The sequence below is a fragment of the Notamacropus eugenii genome, chromosome 1, assembly GCF_028372415.1.
Source record: "Notamacropus eugenii isolate mMacEug1 chromosome 1, mMacEug1.pri_v2, whole genome shotgun sequence".
NCBI lineage: Eukaryota > Metazoa > Chordata > Mammalia > Diprotodontia > Macropodidae > Notamacropus > Notamacropus eugenii.
The window spans coordinates 324,305,214-324,322,482 of NC_092872.1; the positions used below are offsets into that span (position 1 = coordinate 324,305,214).

The 17,269-nt window shown below is 39.1% G+C and overlaps 1 protein-coding gene across 6 annotated transcripts in view; it reads right to left on the reverse strand.

The window, feature by feature from the left end:
• PACS2 (phosphofurin acidic cluster sorting protein 2) overlaps positions 1 to 17,269 on the reverse strand; it is a 193,099-nt gene that overhangs the window by 70,621 nt on the left and 105,209 nt on the right. For all 6 annotated transcript variants that reach the window (XM_072629677.1, XM_072629676.1, XM_072629679.1 and 3 more), the window contains 4 exons: positions 8,474 to 8,604; positions 6,495 to 6,627; positions 3,424 to 3,528; positions 2,417 to 2,523 (listed from right to left, as the gene is read on the reverse strand). In XM_072629677.1, coding sequence (XP_072485778.1) covers positions 2,417 to 2,523; positions 3,424 to 3,528; positions 6,495 to 6,627; positions 8,474 to 8,604 — 476 coding nt within the window. The remainder of the gene's footprint in view (positions 1 to 2,416; positions 2,524 to 3,423; positions 3,529 to 6,494; positions 6,628 to 8,473; positions 8,605 to 17,269) is intronic.

Genomic DNA, 17,269 nt, shown 5'->3' on the forward strand with positions numbered 1-17,269 from the left:
GTTTAAAATGATATTTTGCAAGGCATAAGAGCTATTATAGCCAAAAATAACTTAGCTGGCAAAACTGGGAATCCTTCATGGAAAAAACTGATATTTAATTAAATAAAAAATTTTGAAGCATTTCTGATGAAATGACCAGAAACAGAGCTTTATAGCTATAAAATTTTGACATTCAAACATAAGACTCAAGAGAAGCATAAAAAGATAAAAATGAAAGAGTAATCATAAGGGACAAAGTTAGACTGTTTACATTCCTCCATGGGAAAATGAAAAATACAATTCCTAAAACCTTTACCATTATTAGGGTAGATAAAATACATTTTCATAGAGGGCATGAATATGGGTCAATTAGGTTGGAATGATCTCCAAAAAAAATGAAAGGGTAAGAAAGAGGGATGCAATGGGAAAATGTGGAAGGGAGGGATAGAATGGAGAAAATTTTCTTACACAAAACAAGTATGCAAGAAAGAGCTTTTACGATGGAGGGGAAAATGAGGTGGTGGTGACAGGCAATGGTTAGACCTCACTCTAATCAGAATTGGTTCAAATAGGGCAGAATATATGTATATGCATGTGTGTGTGTGTGTGTGTGTCCACACACACACACACACACACACACACACACACACACACGAAAATGTAAATTACCCAATATGGAATTAGGAAGGGGAGGGGAAAAGAAAAGATTTGATAAAAGGGAGGGTGGATTAAAGGAGGCAGTAGTTAGAAGCAAAATAGGCTTTTGGAGAGGAATAGGATAAAATAAGAGCAGGGGAGAAGAGAGAGAGAGACGGAGAGAGAGATTGATAGACAGAGGCAGGAAAAAAATAAGAAAGTTGGATACAGGGAAATACACAGGAATCATAACTGTGAATGTGAATGGGATGAGCTCACCCATATGACAGAAGGACAATGAATTGGAAACCAGAATCCACCAATATGTTGTTTATAAAAGATACACTTGAAACAAAAAGATGCACAGAGTTAAAATACAGAACTGAAGCAGAATTTAATATGCTTCAGTTGAAGTAAAAAAGGCAAGGGTTAACAATCATGATTTCAGGAAAAGCAAAAACAAAGGAAACTACTATGGAAAGAAAAATATTACACTACAAGGTACCACTGGCAAAGATATCAAAAAAATTTGTAGCAAATTTCTTCAGTTTATTAAGTGCTTCATATACGACAAAGCTAAGTGCTAAGTTTATAAAGAAAAAGTAAAAACAGTCCTGTCTTCAAGGAGTTTACATCCTAGTGACAGAAATAACATGTACATAAAAAAGAACATACAAGATTTATACAGAATACACGGGTGATAGCCTCACAGAAATCTGAACCCGAAAAGGTCTTCTGCAGAATATGGTCCGTGAGCTGAGTTTTGAAAGGAGCCAGGGATTTTAAGAGGTGAAAGTAAGGAAAGAAAGCATTCAGGCATGGGGGGACAAGTGTAAATGTGCTGAAATGGAAGATGGAACACTATGGGTGAGGAAAAGTAAGTAGATGAGTATGGCTTAAGCATACAGAGGGAAGTAGAGGGAAGTAATGTGTAGAGGAAAGTAATGTCTAAAACAACTGGAAACATAATAAGAGAGGTCAGGCTGAGAAGAGCTTTCAGTGTCAAACAGAAAGGTTTACATTTGATTATAGAGGTAATAGGGAGACACTGGCAGGAGTGTTGGGGAGGAATGATTAGATCTGTGCTTTAAGAAAATCACACTGGCAGCAGTGTAGAGGATGGACTGGAGACACTTGAAGTAGACAAATCAGCTAGAAGGCTTTTGGAGCAGTTTATGTGAGGGGTTATAAGATTCTGAACTAAGGTGGTGACTGCATGAGTGGTTGATCATTGGTTGTGGCTACTATCATGATGAATGAGGTGAAGCAAGGAATTAATCTCTCAGTGCATGTCCTTCAAGTAGTACTTTTAAGGGTTGCAGCCAGAAACCTCTGCTACTGATGATGACGCAGCAATTTCTGTGGAAATTTTCCAGACAGGAAAGAGAGTTGTTGCTGAAACATGGTTGGCACCATTTGCTGTGAATTGAGATTTATGTGAAGAATAGTATCATTTTATCTCCATCCCTAGACTTGCTGCTACTATGCTCAGGAGTGTGCTTTAACAGACCTGAAAGGAAAAAACCATTGTCCACCACATACTTGAAAGCATCTATTTTGTAGTAAGGAATGAAGCTCCTATTGACATGAATATCTACAGCTTTCTAACCAATTTCCATGGGAAGAAAAGACATCATTATTATCCACCCAAGAAAAAAATTTGTGTCAAGATTATGGAAAGAAAGTTAAGTAACAGGACAGCCAACAGTTCACACTGAAGTAATTCCTATTTAAAATAGATTTCTATAGAAATGATATACTTAATTCAAGGTTGATCAAAGGAAGAATTTTAAGGACTTACTATCTCTGGATCCGTGAGACAATAGTACTGAAAGCTGCCTGAATATCTGCAGAAGAACATGTGCAGACCACTGGGAGGGTGTGCTTTTGTAAGACATCTGAAAGGAACTAAGATTAAACAATATCATATACACACACATACACACACACACGTATGTGTATACATAAAATCTTGTATTAACATATACACATGCAATCTTATATATACATATAGAGAATTCTTTGTGTATACCCACATACATGAGAATAAATCTTCTCAGAAAATTTTCACTCAAAGTCTCTCCCTGCAAGAACCCCCATTTTATACCAAAGGAAAATAAATCAAATAGGATTTAGATTTGGGCTCTGATTAGATTTAATTATACTTTGTTCTAATTAAAACAACCAATTCTCACATTCAAAAAAACATATCCTATTATGTCCAGGGCTCTATGAATGATACAAAGTTATATAAGACGCAGTAAGTCCCTGGCCTCAAGGAACTTATAGTTTAATAATCGAGACATGAATGAATTTTCCTTATATCATACTTTTTTGTGTATCTGTTCTATCTGTTCAAGAGAATGTAAGTTCCTCAAGGCCAAGGATTGTTTCACTTGTGTTTTTGTATCCTTAGCACCTAGCACATACATTTGATGTTTGTTGAAATTAATCATCTCTGGACAAAAGTGGTAAGCAAATGATGACAAGGGAGCATGTGAAGACTAGGTCAGATTCCAATGGCTAGAAATGTGGCTGGGATAAAGGAGATTCACTTTGTATGGCATTAGGAAACAGATCTGATGGGAAGGGTGGGTCAAATCAATTACAGGCCATACATTATACAGAGAGAGCATTATGTTAGGTATTATCAGTAGTGGAGAGAAGATCTGAAACAATCTTGTTCAATCATACCAGAAGATAATCTGCATGTATTTTCTCATTTTATTTATCCTTCCCTACCCCAGAGCCAAACCTTAGAAGGAATAAAGGATAAAATGATATAAACAACAGTGTTTTTCTCCTTACCTGTCCTTGCCAGTCAGAAGTATTAATAAGAATTATATTTTCAGGCAGCTGGTCATCAGAAATTAAGATGTGATTTAATTGGTCATACACAGTTTTTCTTGGGATCTAGTAAAAAAAAAATAAAATGAAAAAATGCTACAGCTCAGCTCTTCATTTTTATTTTCAGCACCCAAGAAAATTATGATAAATAGCAGACATCAAGTGGGTTGTATGAATAAATTTTTAAATCACAGGCAAGATGGCATAAAAGATACTCAAATATACAAAAAAAAATTTAACACTTATGGCCAATGAGCAAGTCACCTCCTCTCTGTGTCTCAGTTATCTCATCTGTAAAATGGGGAAGATGATCTCTAAATCTCATAGAGGCATATCTATGATTGATGGTATAAGATAAAATAAATTCATTTTTTCCCTTCCTCCTTAGGTGTTTGCATTTATGGAATGGTTTTCTTTCTGTATGGTTGAGACAGTCTCTTTTATAAATGTATCTACATTTAAAATTCTTCCTTTATTGTGATTTGGTCAGACATATAATGAATTATACAGAATTGTACAGAGGCACAGTCATCCCATTGTACAGAGGCACAGTCATTTATCAGTCTTCAAAAGGCATTGGGATTCCCTGGATTATCTGATGCCACTCTACATTTAATGTTGTCGTAATTTTTAAATTTCTTTTCTATTGGCTCCAAAGTGGCCAGTTTATTTGGAAAGAAAGTCATGTAAGTGGAACTTTTCTTTTATTGTGAAATTTAGCTGAGACCTCCAAAAATTTAACCCAGTCAAATGACTGGTTTATGATAAGTGTTTTCCAGCTAGTTGTAAATTCCAGAGTAGATCCCCCTAGTGTCTGTGGATCAATTTACAAACTGACCTAAGGTAAATTTTCCCCTCCTGCTATCTTTGATTTATAAACCTTTTTACTTTCTGTTTGCCTGCCATACTCACTGTCACCATTTCTTCTCCTTACAATTTGGCTTCCAATAACTGAAACTTGTTTCTTTTAACATTACCAATGATTTCTTAATTGTTAAATCTTTTTTTTCCCTTTTAAGTTTTCAGCTTACTTGACTTCATGTCCTGCATTTGACACCGGTCAAATTCTTTCTTCCTGGATATTCTCTTCTCTCTTGGTTTTCTACTTCAATCTCTTTAACTATATATTTTGGTTTCCTTTGCTGATTCACCATTGATCACACATTCTGTGGATTTAATTATCATCCCTATGCAGATGACTCATAGAGATACATAAATGAAAAATACATATACACATCCATGAGGTTCCTGAGATTCGATCACACATAAACTACTTTTTGGAAGTTTAAGACATATCATACTCAATATGCCTAAAACAGAACTCATTTATTTTTCCCATCCCTAATCCCTCCCCTTTTCTAAATTTCCCTATTTCTGTCAAAGGCATCTCAGCATTATCCTTGGCTTTCCTCCTTCCCACATATCCAATTAATTGCCAATTTTTGCTATGTCTCTGTCCAGAACATTTCTCCCATCAAATCTCTTCTACTTATATGGGTACCAACTTTGTTAAAGCCTTCATCACTTCTTGCCTAGATTACTGCAATATTCTCCTAACTGGAGTTCCTGCCTCAAGTCTCTCCTCACATCAATCAAACCCTATATGAGGCAGTAAGTTGGGGGAGTGGACAGAACCCTGGGCCTGGAGTGAGAAAAACCTGAATTCAAATCTGGTCTCAGACACTTTTTAGCTATGTGAACCTGGGCAAATCACTTAACCTCTGGTTTGCCTCAATTTCCTCAACTGTAAAATAGGGATAACAATCTATTTTGCAAGGTTGTTGTGAGGATTAAATGAGATAAAATTTGTTAAGTGCTTAGCACAGTGTCCAGCACATAGTAGTGCTTACATAAATGTTTATACCAAAGTTCTGACAATATCAAAACCCCACTCACTCAACTCCATTGTTTCCCTGTTATCTCTAACATCAAATATAAACTATCCTCATGAGCTTTTAAAGGCACTGACAAATGGGCCACAACCTATCTTTCCAGCCTCATTGTATATTACTCCCTCATATTTCTAACCTTCTCTATATTCCTTATATATGATACCTTATTCCTTTGTAGTGGCTTTCTGTAAGGCCTGGAAAGCACTACCTCCCCATCCCCAGTTTGAAGCATCCCTCTCTTTCTTCAAGACACAATTCAAATATTACATTCTCTATGAAATCTTCAATGAATCCAACTTCCACTGCCTTTCCTCTCAAATTATCTTGTATTTAATTATTTGCATTTCCTTGTATTAGTCTATTTATTCCACAAGTACTTTTAAATAAATGTTCCTGTTGATTTGCTTGTTAAAATATACGACCCTTCTAAGTGGGAATTGCTTCATTTATTATATTTGTATTCTCAGCACAGAGCCCGGCACACAACAGGTACTTAATTAAAGCTTACTGACTTACTGGTTGACTACTTTCCCCCAAATCTAAAGTGCATGTCACACTATTCATGTTTTTCCTCTCTTTTTATTCTAAGTAGAGTTTTCACTTCTCCTCAAGGTTCCTGTCTCTTCTATTTCATTAACTAGATTCTCCTTGTCAGTAAGTCAGATTCAGAGCAGCAGTTTTACTTGCTGTTTCCTCTACCTACTGAAGGATAATTCTGCATCCTGTGAATACTTTACTTTGCTTTATTATTTCAATGAAAATGTGGCAGTATCTTTTTTTTCTCCAAAGAAAATGTCTTAGATAAAATGCTCAACCTCTACTTTTTCCTTAAGTGCAAATTTAAGGAGTGCTCATATTCTTTCAATGTTCTCCAGTCCCTCTCCGGGTACTTAGGAGAGAGATCTTCTAATTTGGATTATCACAGACCTCCAAGTCAATCTAACTCAGTCTGTCCCTTAACCATCGTTATTTAAGTCTCTTTTCTGTCTCCTCTTAGTACTTTTCTTTGGAAGTAAGCATTATTCTTACATTTAATTCAATTGTTAATACAACTTTTGTAGCCACATGGCTATGCCAATTTCCCTCTTTCCCCTTTCAAACCAAAGAGAAAGATGGAACCATGGGCTAAGTTATCTTCACCTGCAAGTGGTTCCTAGTGTCTGGTGAGCGCTCATTATCCAGACTGTTAGCTCTTTCATTCTGTGGCCTCACAGGCTGTCTTTCTTTTAGTGAAGTGCTTCGACCACGACGGCCAGTCTGCTTTCCCTCTGACCTGCAGAGCCAATAAAGAATAGATTTGAGGGCGGGTGAACTGTTTCATTATGGAAGCAGATTGTTCAGGGATTGCTTTGACCTAAGAAGTGACACTAATGTGTTCAGATACATCCATTAACCATATTACTTGCCCATCCATGACAAGCAAAGGTTTTAATGTAGAAAAACCCAATAAGAACAGATTTACTTTTTATATGAGGAAATATAAAATGTATGTCTAAGATTGTTATTAGTAATTGGGTAGTTTGTAAGAAAGACTGGGGTAGACCTGAGTATAATATGACTCTAAAAAGTAAAACAGCTTAGGAAAAGTTAAAATATGATGCAAGAGGAAGAATTGACACAGAGGAATTTGATGGGAGAGGAGGACTGGTAGTTCTGGAATCAGACTATCATCAGGAATGGGTTAAAAAGGGAATCATACATACATACATACATACATACATGTATACACACATATATATGTTTGGAAGGGCGCAAAAGTCATCTAAATTCAGAAAGAAGTAAAAGTGTACAGGATGGGGAAGGGGAAGAGGATAAGGCAGAGATTTTTAAAGGAAACCCTACTCACATCAGACCTGGGTCAAAGAGAGAACAATATATACTTTAGAATGGAACAAAAGTCTTCTAAATTTATAAAGAAATAAGAGGGTGAGGGAAAAGAATCGTGGGTGGGGGAACAGAAGGATGTCTAGATTAACAGGAATGTGATAAAGAAGGAAGAGTAAGTATATTTGGAGGGCTATAAAAGTCTTTTAAATTAAGACAGAAACAAGAGGATAGGGGAAAAGGTGGGGAGAGGAGAGGATAAGGGAGGAATAGGAGGACAAGGTAGCAGGTAGAAGTAAAGTAGAGGAGTCAGGAGGTACAGGAAATAGGAAATACACACAGAAATAAAATAAAGATCAGGAGTAGAATTAGGAAAAAAATCAAGGGGTAGTAATCATGATCTCAGACAAAGTTAAAGCTAAAACAGACATAATCAAAAGAAAAATAGGGAAATTGCACTATATGACAGTCAAAATAACTAGACAGCATAAGGTTGGAATATTGCTGTGGTACAGGAAATGATGAGTTGGTGGACTTAGAAAAATATGGAAAGACTTGTATTTATGAAGGAAGATGCCATTCACCCTCAGAGAAACAGAGGACAAACAAGTATAGCATAGCCTTACGTAGATGCATATGAATGTATATGTCTACATGAGTATGATTATGGATATCTAAGTATATATATGTATATATACACACACACATATATAAGTATATATGTGCATGCATATACACTTGTGTTTTTATATACATACATATGTATGTATGTGTATGTCTACACACACACATACACACACACACACACACACATACACTCTTAATTACTGCCTTCTTGGGGGAGGGGAGAGGAAGGGAGGAGGGAAGAACAAAGTAAAAAGCACATACCAGAGAAGAAAAGAAAATTTATACGGAAGAAAATGATGGACAGCTCTGAACACAATGTGCAGTATTTATTATATAGACTCTGTTACACAACAGATGAAATATGTACAAATGGTTTTTCAAAATTTTCCACCTTTTTCTTATGCTCCCACTGCCCCCTTATTTTCATTCAACAGCCCTGCAATTGCACCCGAGGCCATTATTTCACACACCCCCCCCCCCCCCCCGCTCCCCCAATGTTCCAGCATCCTGCAAGTGGTGGTATCACTCACTTTGGGAACCTATGTATCATTGCAGATGTCAGATAAAAGTTTCAATGTCAACCTTTTTGTTACTATTGCACATATTTCTACTATGGGGTGGACTTGCCAGGAATAGGCACTATTATGAATGGTAATTAGAGATGTTACCTGGTAGAAGGAATAATCAAAGACTCTGTTTTGGTAATTTTCCCACTTGGTGGAAGCTTCTCAATGAACACATCCAGGGTTGAAAGCTCAGTTTCCTGGCTGTCTTCTTGCTGGTTATCCTCTTGTAGATTCTGGCATAAGGAAAAATCATTCTTGAATATCACTAGTTTACACCTCTTTATTCATTAAGGTATACTGGATTCTTTCTTTTCTTTTTCACACACACACACTCTCTCTCTCTCTCTCTCTCTCTCTCTCTCTCTCTCTCTCTCTCACACACATCCCCTACCTTTTAGCCAACCAGTCCATAACAAAATTAATAGACACATAGAGATGTTTACATGAATTAAAAAGTTATCCTTTTACTTGAAGTCTGATACCTTATGGAACTAAGAATTATGTAAATACCTAGTTTGATAGGAGAACTGCCTTATCAAATATAGGACAAAGGTAGCAAAATTTAAAAAAAATTAATTCAAAAGAGTGATCAGGATACCTATCTGTGCAACAGGCAGAGGGACAATGTGAAAATCTGTAGAATATCTACTGATAAAAAGGGTATGCAGATGCACAGATTCCTTAAAGAAGCCAATAGGGGCACAGTGGATAGAGAACTGGCCCTGGCGTCAGGAGGACCTGAGTTCAAATCTGGCCTCCAGCATGTACTAGTTGCGTGACCCTGGGCAAGTCATTTAACCCCGATTGCCTTCATCCCCTCCAAAATGAAGAAAAACCTTAAAAAAAAAATAAAGACGATAGAAGGAACAATGTCATAAATATCAAATCATGCTTCAGTAAAAGTACCCTCCTCTTAAAGTTTCATAAAATTCATTAGTGATCCCTGTTTAGGTCGTTTCTTAGACAATGTGACCAAAGTGTGATGAAAATTCCCTTTATGAAGGTAAACAGAACATTTTTAGATCTAAAAAGAAATCACAAAGATATTTCTAGTTCAGCTTGATCTCTGGATTGTTCTACCTTCTCACTTGCTACCTTTCTTTCTTGAAGGTACACTTCCCAATTCTCCTTTATGTTAACTTCTATTAGAATGAACATACATTGACAGTAGGGACTATCTTGCTTTCTTGTATTTGTCTACTTTCTGTCTCTTTCTCTCTGACTCTCTTTCTCTTCTTCCTTCTTTCCTTCCCTCTCTCTTAACCAGGTGAGAAACGATTTTGGTCACCTCTATTGACACAGCTTTCTTGATTCTCCCAACTAAAGGAAAGTTCCCCTGCTTCAATGTTTTATGACTCTCTGATATACTTTTAATATGTTTTTTTTTTAATTTTAACTTGAATTATATTTGTGTGATGTTTCATCCCACTAAAGTATAAATTCCTTAAGGGAAAGAACTGTTTTTTTCATCTTTGTATAATCAGTGACTTGAACACAGGGATAGGGACCAGATCTGTTACTTAATTTGTAGGGCGAACTCCCAGATGGGGAAATTCCTTCTTCCAATGCAAGTCAGCACCTTCTTTTACAATCTTAGGAAAATGCTAAGAAAATTGAAAGATTAAGTGATTTGCCCAGGGCCAAACTTGTTCCAGAGGGGGGAGTTACCAAGACCTTCTCAGCTCCAAGTCTACCACTCTATTCAATATAACCTTCATATGCAAATTCATTCACATTCTGAAACTCAAGAAAAATACAGGGTCAATAAACGTTTTGTACAAAATGTATCATCATCTTTACTCTATTTTTTCAATCTTATTTCAATTTACTCCATTCCCTTTATGATCTCTATGCCAGGCATTCTGAACAACTAGGTATTCTTTGACTTCTTTTTCCAATCTAATCCAGTAAATATTTATTAAGTAGTAGTAGTAGTAGTAGTAGTAGTAGTAGTAGTAGTAGGCACTGTGCTAAGTGTTGGGGATACAATTAGTAAAAAGAAAGATAGCCCCTACTCCCAAGGAGCCTACAAGATAAAGAGGGAAAATAACACACAAAAGGAGGCAGAAAAGTGGGGAATGGAAAGCAGTGGACACCATGGGGTACAAGCATGGGGGTTATCTTGTACAATGGAGTTGAAACCAGGAAGTGTAGCATATGCAGAGTGATCTGAAAGTCCAGTTTCTGCCCTCTCTAAAGGAAGGGATTGGAAGGAGTTTGATATTCTATTTTAAGCCTTCTGATCAGGGGGAAGAGGAGGCTAAGGAAGATGGTGTCAGTGAAGGCTTGAGTTAGCAGCATGGTGATGAGATTAGAAGTGACGAGCTTATCCTGGGAGGGGCATCTTGTAGTTTGTACTTGAAACCAGTCAGAGGAGCAAATGCAAAGTGACCACTTTCTTTCTTTGTTTAATTTAATTTTAAACTTAAATAGTAAAAATTAAATACACAATAAGAAAGAAAAAGAAACATAAACTTAAATATTGAAACAAATACAAAATAAAAAAAAATACCATCATGTGCACAGGTAGAACATAAGAGAGGATTCAAAATATACAGCAATAAATTCCCATTTCAAGAAAGCCTAAACAATAAATACTACATATTGTGTTCAGAGCTGTCCATTTCTTTGCTTTCTTGGTTTTTTTGCTCTCTGTTGTGCACTTTTTAACTATGTTCTTTTTTCCCTTTCTTCCCCCACCCCTGCCCAAAAGAATACAATTAAGCACAGATATATTTTTATATACATATTTACATACATATATACAGCTACATACATATATATACATACACATAAACACAAAGATATATACATACATACACACCTATATACATACACCTACACATACATATACTTAGGTATTTATAATCATACTCATAGATATATACACTCATATGCATCTATGTAAGACCATACTATACTTATGTGACCTGTTTCTCTGAAGGTGGATGATCTTTTTCTTTATAAATCCAAGTCTCCGTATTTTCCCAAGTCCACTAACTCGTCATTTCCTACACCACAGCAATATTCCAACTTCATACTGTCTAATTATGTTAGATAGTCTAAAACAACATTGATGAATATGGCTGACACTTAGTATGGTTTCCCTATTTTTCTTTTTTGATTACATCTATTTTAGCCTTAACTTTGTCTGAGATCATGATTACCACCCCTGCTCCTTTTCCCCTAACAAATACTACTCTTGATCTTCATTTTATATGTGGTGCATATCTCTTATTTCCTATCCCTCCTGATTCCTCTACTTTTACCTTTCCTGCTACCTTGCCCTATTAACCTATCCCTTCCCCTCCAAGTCACTCCCTTGTCCTCCCATTCCCATTAAGCACCCTTCTATAGTCCCTGTTACCTTATTCCCTCACCCTCGTCTACAAAAATTTCTCCCTTACCTTCTTCCCCCTCTGCATACCCCTAGCATTTTATTTCTTTCTGAATTTAGAAGACTTTTATAACCTTCAAGATTATATGTATGTATGTACTGTTTCCTCTGAAAGCCATTCTTGATAAAAGGCTTCCAGATTCCAGAACTACCAACCCTCCTCCCCCATCTAATTCTTCTGTGTCAGTTCTTCCTCTTATACCTCATTTTTATAAAATAATTACTGTTTTTACCTGATACTAAGTGGTTTTTACTTTTTAAAATCATGTCATACTCAGGTTTACCTCAATCTTTCTTATGAAATACTCAACTACTAATAACAATCTTAGGCATACATTTTATATTCCCTAATAGAAAAGGTTTGTCCTTATTGAGTGCTTTGTAATTACAAATTTCTCTCTACTCTTGTATGAAAAATCTATTAAATTCAGGCCTTGTTTTTTACTCAACAAATGCCTAAAAGTCTGACAATTCATTAAATGTCCATTTTTTTCCTTTCTTGAAGGATTATGCTTAACTTTGCTGGGTATGACATTTTCACCTGGAACCCTAGTTCTCTTGCTCTTTGATTTATAGTGTTCCAAGAACTAGATCCCTCAGTGTTGCTGCTGATATATCTTGTGTGATTCTAACTGAGGGACTGCGATATTTAAATTTTTTTCTTGTTGCTCATATTTTTATTCATGAGCTGGGGATTTCAGAATTAGACTATGATATTCCTGTAGGTTTGCCTTATAGGATTTCTTTCTTTTGCTTTTTTTTTAATTACTGAAACTTAAATACACAATAAGAAAAAGAAACATTATAAACTTAAATAGTGAAACTGTTGGGATTGGAAGCTCAATTCCGTGTGGACGGTCTCGGGCGGGTAAAAGTGGGACTTCTAAATCTTAGAGTCTTACGAGGCCCTCCATGAACAGCGGGGGTTCGAGAAGGTCAGACTGAGCTAGCTCGGCTAGCTCGGGTATTTCCGCCTCTCCCCGGGAGATACGTGATGGGTGGAGTCTCCCTGCCCTCGAGATTGTCCCGGATTGGAGCACACCTAGTTACCTAACAGCACGGTATTGGGATGCAAACTATGCGGCTGAAGGTTAAGTAGGATTGAGGAAGCCTGAAAGCTCTCTTAGCACGTGAGGAGCCAAGAGGATAGTAGGCTCCGCTTTCTTCTTTCCTCTCTCCCCTCCCCCTCTCTCCCGGCTTGTACTTCTATTTCCAAGCCCTTAAGATCCTAGCCTCCTTAGGAAATCTCCCCCTCTTCCTCCTAAGGAAGACCCCCCTGCACTTGTAACCCAGACCCTGAAATAAAGCTCAACCCTTGTTCGACTCTGGAATGTCCTTTCTCTCATATGTGCATCCGGTTTTGGCCAGCCGAAGACCTCGGAGGTGAGGTAAGAAAGACTCGGGTAGCCCAATACAGGCCTCTAGGCCTGGCAGTTGGCGCCCCAACAGGGATTGGGGGCGCAGATAATCCTGGGTGCTTTGGGGGTACACCCGGAAGGGGCTGTGAAAGAAGCGAGTCCCGAATCCTAGATTCGGAAGGAGAGAAAGTGGAGAGAAGCTTCCCAAACCCCTGGGAAAAGGGCGGAGATGGGGAATCTATTGCCAGTAATAAAGCCAGAGGAACAGGAGGTCTGGGCTGAGAAACTTCACAGGGAATGCAGGAAGGCGGGGGTCACAATAGAGTTAGATGACCTCCGAGAATTTTGTAAAAGGATTTGGAAAGTTTCTCCTTGGCTCAAGCAGGCAAGAATATCAAGAGAAAAATGGGGAGCGGTCGGAGAGCAAATGACTGCTCATGAGCAACAATACCCTGGGGAGCCGGAGGATTTAGATTTCCTGATATTCGGTGTAATTAAAAGCCTGCTGGAAGGGCCGGAGAGGCCAGGGCGGGATTGGAATGAGAGTGGAAGCGGAGAGAGGGGAGGGGAGAACACGGGAGGGACGGAGAGTCCAAGCAAGCAGAAAGTTAAGGAGCGTAAAGAAAAAATAGACTCGGAGCTCCATCTAGCGGATGGGAAAGGCGAGGCAGGGGAGAATGTACCGTGTCTTCCCTCTGCGCCTCCTTATAGCACGATAGGACCTGCCTTAGCGGTCGCTCAGTACCCCGGCACTGGAAGCTCAAAGAAAGCCAAAGACCAGTGTGGGGAATAGGAGGGTGCCAAAATACCTTAGAGACAATGCACCTAGTAAAGTGGGAGGCAGAGGATCGCCAAGGGGACCGTATGGCCGTTGGTGATTCCAGGACTTAGTTTTAACATCTGGGGCAGAGACATTATGAGCCGCCTCGGGATGAGGTTATCAAATTTTTAGTAAGGGCCATTGCTGTTGCTCTGGAGTCCCCACCCTTGAATTGGAAGTCAGACACCCTGATTTGGGTGGAGCAATGGCCCCTGACTCCAGAAAAACTCCAGGCACTACAACTATTGGTTAAGGAGCAATTAGAAAAAGGAAATATAGAACCATCAAAGTCACCCTGGAATGCTCCTGTGTTTGTTATAAAGAAAAAATCCGGGAAATTCAGGTCCCTTACAGATCTAAGGAAGGTAAATCAGTCTCTCATGCCTATGGGAGCCCTGCAACCAGGTCTCCCTTCTCCTAATGCCATCCCGGAGGGTTGGTCACTTATAATCATTGACATTCAGGATTGTTTTTTTTCCATTCCTTTAAACAAAGTAGATTGTCCTCGGTTTGCTTTTACAATACCTCACCCCAATAACGAAGGACCTGCAAAGAGGTATCAGTGGAAGGTATTGCCCCAAGGTATGAGTTGCAGCCCCACCATCTGCCAGTGGTATGTTAATCAAGCCTTAGAAAGCCCCAGACAGCAATACCAATGCAAAATCATCCATTATATGGATGACATCCTTATAGCTGCACCTCAGCTCAAGGAACTGGAGAAGTGTTTCCAAGCAGTAGAAAGGAACCTTTTAGGACTAGGATTAGTTATTGCTCCTGAAAAGATACAGAGAGGACCCAATTACAAATATTTGGGATATCAGATACAGGGCACCATCATTCGGCCGGAACCCCCAAAATGGGATATAAAGATCCAAACACTCAATGATGCTCAGAAACTAGTAGGAGCTATCCAATGGTTAAGATCAAAGGTGCCTATACCTTTACCTCTCATGCAACCTTTATATTCACTATTGACAGGAGACTCTGCTTTAAATTCCCCACGAACATTGACTCCTGAAGCAGCCAAGGCCATAGAGGCAATAAAAAAAACAATTTTTAGAGTCCACCACATTTCGGTGGGATCCAGGAGGAGATCTGGAGGTATCTATTATCTCCACCACACCTCCCTATGCCGTTATACACCAAAAAGAGAAGCCCCTAGAGTGGGTATATTTAAGTAAAACAGGAAGCAGTTTACTAAACAAGTGGGAATTTCTAGGACAGTTAGCACTAGAGGCAGTAAGAAGAGCCACCCACATATACCAAAAACAGCCAATTCTTTATGCTACACTCACCACTAAGGATGTAGAAGAGTTAGCTCAGAATCATGTTTCTTGGGCCACTATACTCCACTGGGCCCAGATGAAACCAAATTCGACTTTCCTATTCAAAGAATTATTACAGTGGGCCTCAGCACCAGTGAAAAGGTACTCACCAAACCCAGTAGAAGGGCCTAACATTTTTACAGATGCCACGAAACATCACAAGGCATCTATTTATAATTCGGCCTCCCAAGAGATATATATAGTTAACACACCCTACACCTCTACTCAACAGAACAAATTGGAAGCTATAATCCAAGCTCTCCAAATATATAGTGACATACCCATTAATATTATCACTGATAGTCAGTATGCATCTTTATTAATTTCACGGATTGAGGACTCTATTGTAGATTATCGGTCCAATATTTTTTCACAGTGTGAGCGGCTATTGACCACCATTAATAACAGAACACACCCTTTTTATGTTTTACATGTGCGCTCACATACAAATGGCACAGGACCAATTTTTGAAGGAAATCAAATAGCAGACAATTCACTATACCTGGTAGGGCACACTGTGGAACCACAAGAAAGGGCCCAAAAGGCTCATGATAGGTTCCACCTAGTCACAGAAGCCCTCTGCAAATTATATGGGATAACTCAGGAACAGGCCAGAAAAATTGTTAAGAGCTGTCTCCAATGTATCCCATTCCACCCATCTCTAGACCAGGGTGTCAATCCTCGTGGCTTGGCACCCAATGAAATTTGGCAAATGGATGTCACCCATCTCAAGGGCCAGTGCATACATGTGACAGTTGACACATGGTCCGGATTCCTTATGGTGACTTTACAGCCAGGTGAATCAAGTGCTAAAGTAATTCAACATCTTTGGCACTGTTTTTCTGTTTCAGGCTTACCCTTAGAAATAAAGACAGATAACGGCCCTGCCTATACTTCTCAAACCCTTACACACTTCCTCCGCGATCTAGGGATTCGACATGTTACAGGAATCCCCTACAATCCACAAGGCCAGGCCATAGTGGAAAGGGCCAATCTCACCTTGAAGGCGATCCTCGCTAAACAAAGAAGGGGAAAAGGTCGCCTAACACAATCAGAGCTTGATACAGCTGTGTATACACACAATTTTTTGCATATCTCAAGAAATTCACATACTACTCCGGCTATGAGACATTTTGTGACTTTTCCAAGACAACCCCGCAAGGAAAGTAATACCCAGGCTGGATATAAAGACACATGGGCCATGGTAAAGGATATGGCCTCAGGGAAATGGAAAGGTCCGTATAAGATACTAATATGGGGTCCAGGGTATGTTTGTGTCTCCACAGGAAAAGGTGATGCGTGGATTCCCATTAGAAGGATCCGTAGGTGGGAACCGATGTCGGAGACGGCGGAGACGCAGGAGGCGGAGACCCCGGAGAAGGATCATACACCACCTGAGCCTGCTGCTGACAGCTTTAACCTTTCTGCCCAGAGAGGAGGCAGCACTCATCACAACCGCAGACACTGCTGCTGACAGCTTCCCATCTAGGCATCTCTTTCCACCGGCTGAAGGAGGACTTTGATATCACAAACCCAGGACACTTGCGGGGGGAGGAGGTGACCAATTTTCCACCTGTATAGATCCATTTGCAAGATTAAGGGAGAGGTGACGTGTAAGGCGCCTACACCAGCTGCTCCTCTTAAAATATGCTTTGGGATTAGTTGATTGCACTTCCCCTGTTGTAACTCAGCCATTTAGTTTCATCTTTGTTTTATTTGATGCCTCCCTTTGTCAGTTGTGCTAGCTGCAGATTTCTGTGTGAATGAAGTCTTGTTGTAGGGTACTCATATGCTAAAGGCCTTTCTAATCCACTCAGCCTCCAGCCACTGTTTGCTCTAGAGCCAGGTGCGCTCCGCGCATAACAAAGAAGGGGATATGTTGGGATTGGAAGCTCAATTCCGTGTGGACAGTCTCGGGCGGGTAAAGGTGGGAGCTTCTAAATCTTAGAGCTCTCACGAGATCCCCCTAGGAAACACCAGGGAATCGAGCTATCTCAA